General features: G+C 46.1%; 1 protein-coding gene across 1 annotated transcript; it reads left to right on the forward strand.

The window, feature by feature from the left end:
* The first annotated feature begins 505 nt into the window (after nt 1-505).
* LOC308484384 (phospholipase A2 inhibitor gamma subunit B-like) lies at nt 506-8,067 on the forward strand. Its single transcript, XM_081019298.1, has 5 exons — nt 506-597; nt 1,625-1,747; nt 3,928-4,077; nt 6,674-6,820; nt 7,776-8,067. The coding sequence occupies exons 1-5, from the start codon at nt 546-548 to the stop codon at nt 8,054-8,056; spliced, it is 753 nt and encodes a 250-aa protein (XP_080875424.1). The 5' UTR covers nt 506-545; the 3' UTR covers nt 8,057-8,067.
* The last annotated feature ends 232 nt before the right edge of the window (nt 8,068-8,299 follow it).

Genomic DNA, 8,299 nt, shown 5'->3' on the forward strand with positions numbered 1-8,299 from the left:
ACCCCCTGCTCTTAAGTGTAACCAACTTATGTTAAAGAACAAGTGGACCAATTCTTTACCCCAAAGACAAGTGCATTTAATGGGACTGAGGAAATCTAGATCGTGAGTCACTGTGCATTTTATAACTGTACAATAAAGGAAATTCTGGAGAGACATTTGTCCCCCTTTCAAAAAAGTTCATGCTGTCAGGGAAACTGCCTTGGCTTCCAGAAACCTAATCCAATTTCAGTGCTGTAACCTGATGGGACTCGTTTCCCCACATCCAGGGTTGAGAAACTGAGGCTGGAACAGATTAGGAGGGACGTGTCCCTTGGAGTTATTGGAAGGGGGAAGAGATTTAACTGGTTTTCAACACTGTGCTTTACATTATCTTATAGCATGATTAGAATTCTAGCAATTTGTGACACTGTCCTGAACACCTGGTTCCGGGGTCCTGGCAAAGTGTTTCTTGCAATCTTCTATAAATTCCCCCAGCTTTGTGCATTAGTTCCTTGCTCAGCCCAGTGCTGCTCTCGAACACCTTCCTGGCTCTTCAGCTCTCTAGAATGATGAAGACACTCCTGATCTCCTGCCTCCTCTTGACCCTTCTTCCTCCAGGTGAGCAGAACCACAGCTGCTGTGCTGATCATCATGTTTCCAGGAAGAAACTAAGCGGGGGGTCAGCCATTAAAGCAGGAGAAGAAAGGAACAAGGAGTTGTGGTTCCTTTGAAAGGGAGAGGAATAAAGCACAAGGCCGAACTACAAGGGATCCTCCATGATAGATTTTTCTTCTTCCCAATACTCAATTTTTATTTAACCAAATGTGTACAGAGAGGTGTGGTATTCCCAAGTACATTGGGGGAGCAAGAGAGGCAGTAGCTCACTCTTTGATAAACCAGAATACTAGCTTATATCTAAAGCAAAGAGTAAGTTTCTTGCATTTGTAAAAACTTATGATCGGAGACAATGTATATGATAGGAGACGGTCTCATATTTTGGAGTGGAATTATCCTACCCAAATTCAATGTTTTAGTTTGCTGGTGTTACACTCCACCCCAATCTCTGAGTGGAGTCAGGTTTTAGGGGTACCAGATGCACTTATCAGAGCCTTTACTATGTTTGCTGGAGCTGATGCGAGTTGTAGTGCAACAACTTCAGGAGGGTTAAAGGTTTCCCAACACCTTCTCTACTGGTCCTCTCCCTCAGCCTGCAGGAGCCATCATGGACAATCATACTCTGGTCAATGCAAGGCCCACCCCCATTCACAGAGTTTAAGAACTACAGAGGGAATATATATAGAAAGCATTACATAGATGAACAATGGCCCATCTAGTCTAGCATCTTGTTCTTGCCATGGGTCCTATGGGAAGCCCGAAAGCAGGACCTGAGTGCAACAGCTCCCTTTCCAGAAACTAGTATTCAGATGAATAGTGCCTCCAATGTTGGAGAAAGAATATATCAATTGAGGATGGTAACCATTAATTTATCTATTCCGCTTTCGAAGCTATCCAAGTTGGTGGCCTTTGCTGCCTCTCGTAAGATGGGGTTTGAAGCAGAAAGTGTTGTATTTCTGTACCTTGACACAGACCTATTCCCCCTACATAGTTGCTAAGGATTTGTAAACCCATTACTCCCTGTCTGCAGTGGCATCTCTGATATGTGAGTCTTGTTGGAACAGTGAAGGAACAGATTGCCGCGGCGAGACTGAGGAGTGTGATGAGTCCAGTGACCAGTCCTGCATGTCTGTTGTTGGATTTGGCAAAATGCGTAAGTGAGAACTTTCAACCTTTTTGACCACTAAAACGTAAACCCCCTGACTCACTTTCTAAGGCCATATCTTAGCCACAAGCCACGGAACATGACTTTTCATAAAGAGTTGTTCTAGGTTCTGCATTGCCTGTAGGAGCAGGGAAGAAATTCAAGACAGTTCGTATTTAAAGGTGCGTTTACTCAATTGGCAGAGCAAAACAAAGCCATCCTTCAGAATCTGCACTTCTCCCATTTTTGCAATTCAGTTGTCCAGCCATGTAATCAGTAGACAAATGCACATACTAGGGTAAAATGTGCATATAAGAACCTACAACAAAATCAAGCAACAGCCACATAATTGATATAAAAACAACAAGCCAAACAATATCCCAACTCAAGTGTCCGTCCAGCAGCCTCAGCTTTTGTAGTTGGAGTCAGTCTGTTGGTTCCCATCTCCCAGGCCAAGTGAAAAAATGACCTGCAAGGCAGAGAGCTAGTCTGCCAGGATTCACAGCCAAGATGGTCAACAAACTTCCTGCCCATGACTGCTTAAATCAGTATGACCCTGCAGATAGGGCCTAAGAGTGAAAATAACATTCAGACTAAATGTTGATTGGGGGGGGGGGGAGTTGGAAACTGATATGAAAATGTGGAGAAATGAACTTAAAATAAGAAACCAAGAGAAACTGATACTGACATATTGCCCCTTCCTAATTGCCTGCGGTACATGCTCCTTTTATGAGCTCCAGCATCGACTCTCATTGGTCCAGTTACGTGGGCAGCAACAAAACTTATTTCATTGATGAATTGCTTCCCACGAAGCCTTCTGAACTGATCCCATTCAGTAAGGAGAAGGGTGGTAGAAACCTCTGGAGGGCCAAATGTTCTCCATTCCTAACTCACATTCAACAATTAGATAGAACTGGAGATCTCTCTTTCCGCTCCAAACAGGGCCTGCTCAACACAATTGAATACCTGAGGAAAACCATGAAATATTCCCCACCCCGCAGACCGGGAAGAAAAGATGACTGAAGATTAGGCCTGGGCGATTTATTGACATGTCGCCGCAGGACCAGTATGAGGGGTGGACCATGATGAAAGCTTCACTCAGCAGTAAATCGGTGGGGAAAACCCCGCCGATCCTGAGTCCTTCTGCCTCCAGCACCCAGCACGCTGAGGAAAAACGAAACAAGCTGCAGCCGGGAGCTGGAGGCAGAGGGACTCATGAGGGGTGGCAGTTTCATCAACGATATATCACTGAGTGAAATCATCATCATGGCCTGTCCCTCATACCGTTAAGGGGAGAAACAAGCTGCATGAAAGGCTTATAAAACTTGTTCATCCCTCCTTCCCTCCTTAAACTGCTTGGGTTAAGAGCACACCGCTGCCCTCACCTCAGCCAAACAGTTTTGCAGAAACCCCAGCCCACCACTGGCTCACGCTGCTCCCCCTCCCCAGCTGCAAGAGCCATGACCCCGCTCCTGCTTGCACATGCGTAGGAGAGGTATCCCAGCTGTTCACCTGGTGTACTATGGGCTCCATCACCCTTTCCCATTAAGGGGGGCATGGCTGCCCACTGCTCAGTGTAGAAGCTTGAAGGAGCCCCCATCTTACACGAGCCAGTGGTGAGGTGCACGCTCTGGGTGGAGGTCGTCTTGGCTGTCGTCTTGGCTGCCACCTGGCTGCCTTTTTCACCACAGTTGGAAAGACGGAGGCCACCCTCTCGGTTGAAGACAGCCAGGCAGCGCAGGCAGTCATGCTCTGCAAGCGAAGATAGAGTGAGGTGAAGATTGAGTGAGTTTGAATCCTGTGCCTTGTGGATTTCACTTGGGAGGGTGGGCTGCATCTTTCCTCCTGGAGAGAATGACCACCCCTTGAGAAAAGAGGCTGTGTGCCTCCATGGACACCAGCGAAGGTGGAGGGAGCCTCATAAAGGAGCTCCGAGGTCCCTGCCACGAATGACAGGGGCACTGGGTGGCTCAAATGGGGGAGAGGAACTGACGAAGAGGTGGCAGATCTTGCCTTCAAGTTACACACCACAGCTTCAAAGGCAGCAACATCAGACAATTCTTTACTTGGCGGTCAGATCTGCTGCCCCTGTGGATCCTGCCACATAAGGTGATAATCAAAGCTTTCCTCATGAGTGCGCCAGCCCTGTCTCCAGGTCTAGTTATTTCCTTCCTATTCTTTTTTACTAGTTTACACGATCCCAATGGTTCTCAAGTCCTGCATCAAGACAGAGTTGTGTGATGCAAACTATTCCAGTGGCTCCCTAATGGATTTAATGTACATCTACAGCAAGCTCTCCTGCTGCAAGACAGATATGTGCAACAGCGGACCTCCCGAAGGTAAGTATCATCATCAGGAAAGATGGTTTCACAAAACTCAAGCAATGACAGAGGTCAAAGAAAGACAAACAAGTTTTTGGCAGTATCCTGATGTCAGGGACTGACTAGACAAGGAGGAGTGGTGGCAGCCAGTCGCTCCAGAAGGTGCCTGAGGGTGGCACTAGGAAAGAAGATTTCAAACCTGATTCAGATTGGTGGGACAGGGAGGAGCCACTGACAGAGGGAACCAGAAGGGGAAGCATTGGAGCCATAGTATGGGGGTGGCGGGAAATAATACAACAAAACCCAAAATCCCAATAAGATTACTAGAACAACATGCAGCATTCATTAGCAAAAATTACAAGGGAGCGTCACAGTTTTACCTTAGTCCTAGAAATACCCCTCCCATAATGTTACTCACAGTTCCTCTCCTGTAGCAGCTTCTGGTATTTACATCCTATGCTTTCCTCCAAAAAGCTTGAGCTCCCGCTCACCATTTTAGCCTCAAAATATCCAGTAAAATAGGTTATGCTGAGAGATGGTTCCGGCCCCAGGCCACTCAGCAAGTGTCATGGCTACAGTGGAATTTGAACCCTGGTCTCCTAGATTCTAGTCCAACCTTCTAACCACTACACCTCACTGGCTCATTGGTTTCCCAGTGCTCTAGCCCCCAAACCTACACCAACCCACTTTCTTTGATGCATTTGCATTTGTAGAGATATTTTTAGTGGGACAGGCCCCTGTCCTTCTTGTGTGAGAGGGAACTGATTTCTTTTAGGTTTGCATCCAGAGAATTAATATCTTCAGGTAAAAGCAAATGATAATAAAGATCTATTAGATGCAATGGGCTCCTGTGCCACTTAATTACTAAGCTATAGAGGAACAGTATCTACACAAAGGGGAGAACAAGCAGGCGGTGCAAAAATGAGCATTCACACTTTACACTGCTGGTGCCCTTTGCGGGATTGTGCGTGGTGCTACAGTTCCCAGGGAGCTTACTGGCAAACAGGGGCTGTCTTGCCTCTCAGTGTTAATTTCTGGAGGTTCACACCCAGCCTCAGTAATCAAGTTTCTTGCTGGGAGGTGGAGCCAGCCCCATTTATAAATAGGGGCTGGAGCTGACAACAGCCAGGCATTCGGCTCCGGAGATTCACCCTCCCTACCCTCCCTTTGTTTAATGTTTCTTGTTTGCAGGTTAACTTTTTCTTCCTGTTTAGTAGGTGCTACTACGGTCTTTGACTGGTTGCTGTTGAAGGACTGGGAAGAAATTTTCTTGCATTGGCAGGTTTTGTCTTCCCCATAGCAACTTGTCACAATGGTTATGGCCTTGGGTGGAATTCTTTAGTCCTTTCTTCCCTGTAATGGGGGGGGGCATAAAGGGGTGGCTCACCCCCCTGTGGTGGCGATTCCAGGTTCCCTCTTAAAGGGGTTATATATATGGGTCTCACTGGCCATACACTGAAAGGTTGTCAGTGAACTACCCTGTGTGTGGGGATATGGGCTTGGCTGCCTGCTACACTTATGTCTCGCAGAGCACCCTCCTATCCCATTTACCCTGATGAGCCCCAGTTCCCCCTGGTTGGGGGGCCGGGAGGGATACACGCCCAAGACCTAAGCCAAGGTCTTCCTACATAAAATTGTGGCCTAATTTTAATTCCATATAACGTTGTCAGAGATCCTGCTTTTTACATCTTACCTTTTCCTCCAAAGTTCTGGAGGTGGCATGTCTGGCTCTCCTGCTCACCATTTTAGCCTCAAACACCCGTGTGAAATAAGTCAGGCTAAGGGGCAGTGTCTGGCCCCAGGTCACCCAGCAAGTGTCGTGGCTCAAGTACAGATTTGAACTCTAGTCTCCTCCCACCCTTGTTCTTGATGGAGATGTTCACTCACCCCTCCTTCCTTGGTGGGAGGAGGCACCATTTTGTGGTTCGCCTTACCATTTTCCCCACCCTGGTGTATGCTTTTATTGAAAGCACTATAGCAACACTAGGACAAAGAATTATGTGAGAGGTAGTTTTTTGAGGGTGCTGAGAATTTATAGGAAAACCCCCTATCCCCCTCACAGAGTAATGGATTAGCAATCAAACCTCACACAATAGCTCTTATTACCTACTCTCTTTATTGAAATCATTATTATCTTTATGAAATCATTATTTTACCTAGAACTAAGCACATCTTTTTCCAGAAGAGATTTTTTAAAGGATAAAACTGCTGAGAGCTTTCTTTCTCTTTCTCTTTCTCGTTCTAAGAAAGAGGGCCAATTTGTAGAATTTTATCATCGTTTGTGTGCATCTGTGGCTGCGATTTTGTCTCTCAGAATGCCCCCCAATGCTGCTCAGTGCTAAGCCCAATTGCTTAAAGTGGTATCCCTGTGCTTGAAATGTATGCTGTGAATGTGGCCCCAGTCAGAAATCTCTTGCACCATGCCTTGATGTAGCCCTGGATGAATGGAGCATGGCTGAAGCACTCTGCTTGGAGAAGTGCTGGAAGGTGGTAGGCATCCATCTTGGAAGGAGGAGAACAATTACTGCCCCTTACATACAGCAAGTTGTGGTTTGCATCTGCAAAAGAAATACATTGACCCCCATCTTGGGGTGGTGTGGTGATTGTTTTACAGTTCCTGAGCATGAGAAGAGGAAGGACAATGGGCTGAAGTGCCCAAGTTGCTTCGAATCCCACACAGTCGTGTGCGAGTACATCAGTACCGTCAACTGTAGAAATGAGGAGGATCAATGCTTCTACTTTGGGGTTCATTTTACTTTCGGTGAGCCTTGTATGATGGAGTGCAGTTGGGGCCCATCTATACTATGCATTTAAAGCAGTATCACACCACTTTGAGCAGTCATGGCTTCCTCTAAAAGACGCTAGGGTACTTAGTTTATTAAGGGTTCTGAAGTTTATTAGGAGACCCACGTTATGTACTGAGCTTAGATCCTAGAACAATAGGCAAGTAGGATCCTAGATGGCAGCACCCTGATTGGTCTGCAGGAGCCGCCCAATCTGGTTCCAGAAGGAAGTGAACCAGCAAGCTGATTGGCCTGCAGCAGCAGCCCAATCAGGCTCCAGGAGGGGAGTTGAATCAGCCAATCATGCAGGACCCATTGTGTAAATAATGTATATATAGCCATTCCCTGTTCATCATGAGCTGATATAAAGAGCATGAAATCAACACTCAACTCCGAGTATATTTCAGGTTTTATCTGCTTTTATTGCTAATGTAAATATTTCTTGTAAACCCCTAGTAGTTTTTACTGCAATCAAGCAATATATAGATTTTGTTAAATAAAAATACATCTTAAAATTTGTACTTTCATTTGGAAGAGGAGGAAGGATGGAGACCCACAGGCCCAAGATCCAAGGGCATCCCTCTAAGACTCTCTTTCTCTGGCCCTTTGGATCCTCCTTATCCACACCTCCTAGGCCACACCCCTCACAAGCCCCACTTCATACCCTACCTGCATGCTATGGCCTGGCTGGGTTGTTGCCCCTGAACTCTTGGTTACCTGGAGGGAGGACAAAGAGGGGGATTTGAATGTATCTAGAAAATAGCCTGCTGTGTAAAGGTGAATTTTACATATGTTTCCATTGGCATGTGCACCTCCCAGAAGGTCACCCAGAATCAAAAAAAGCTCTTGGTCTGAAAAAAAGTTGCCCACCCTTCTGTTTGAGGGAGAGGGTTTTGGATTCCAAAAGCAAATGTGTGTTTTTTTTCCTAACAGGGGGAGCTGACATACTGGGCGCTCTCCGAGGCTGTGCAACAGCTACTTTCTGTAACCGGACTGATTGGTTGTTTGAATATCTTTTTGAAAGATTAAGTATTGCGGTCATTCATGCAGAGTGCACCAAAGCAATGGAGGACAATGCCAATGAGCTTGTAGCTGAGGGAAGGCAAACCTCCACAGCCCAGAAGAACCCGCCATTTATGGAAAATGGCGGCCTAGTGGTTGAAGAGGGGAGGTCTAAGCCTGAGGACTCCCAGGCTTTCTTTCCAGAAGTCTAGAAGCTCCTCCTCAAAGAGTATTTGACTTTCAGGTGCAAATGAAGTCATTGAATCATGTCCAAAATAAATATATATGGCAAATAATGTGTGTTCTATCATTTATTCAAATGCATCATTTGTTGGAAAAAATAATAGTGCTTGGAGATAGGAGATATATTTCAGGAGTGAAATCCCTAGCCAGATTTCCATGTCCAATTTTAATAATGTGTCAACTTTGGGCTCCCTTGTTGTCAGGGATGGTGC

Source organism: Podarcis pityusensis (assembly GCF_964106645.2).
Source record: "Podarcis pityusensis genome assembly, chromosome: 8".
Taxonomy (NCBI): Eukaryota; Metazoa; Chordata; class Lepidosauria; order Squamata; family Lacertidae; genus Podarcis; species Podarcis pityusensis.

Excerpts from the sequence above, each read along its gene's own strand:
- LOC308484384 (XM_081019298.1), top strand. The coding sequence starts at position 546 with ATGATGAAGACACTCCTGATCTCCTGCCTCCTCTTGACCCTTCTTCCT. Across the intron at positions 1,748-3,927 it reads TGTTGGATTTGGCAAAATGC|TTTACACGATCCCAATGGTT; the intron begins GTAAGTGAGAAC and ends CTTTTTTACTAG. Across the intron at positions 6,821-7,775 it reads TGGGGTTCATTTTACTTTCG|GGGGAGCTGACATACTGGGC; the intron begins GTGAGCCTTGTA and ends TTTTCCTAACAG.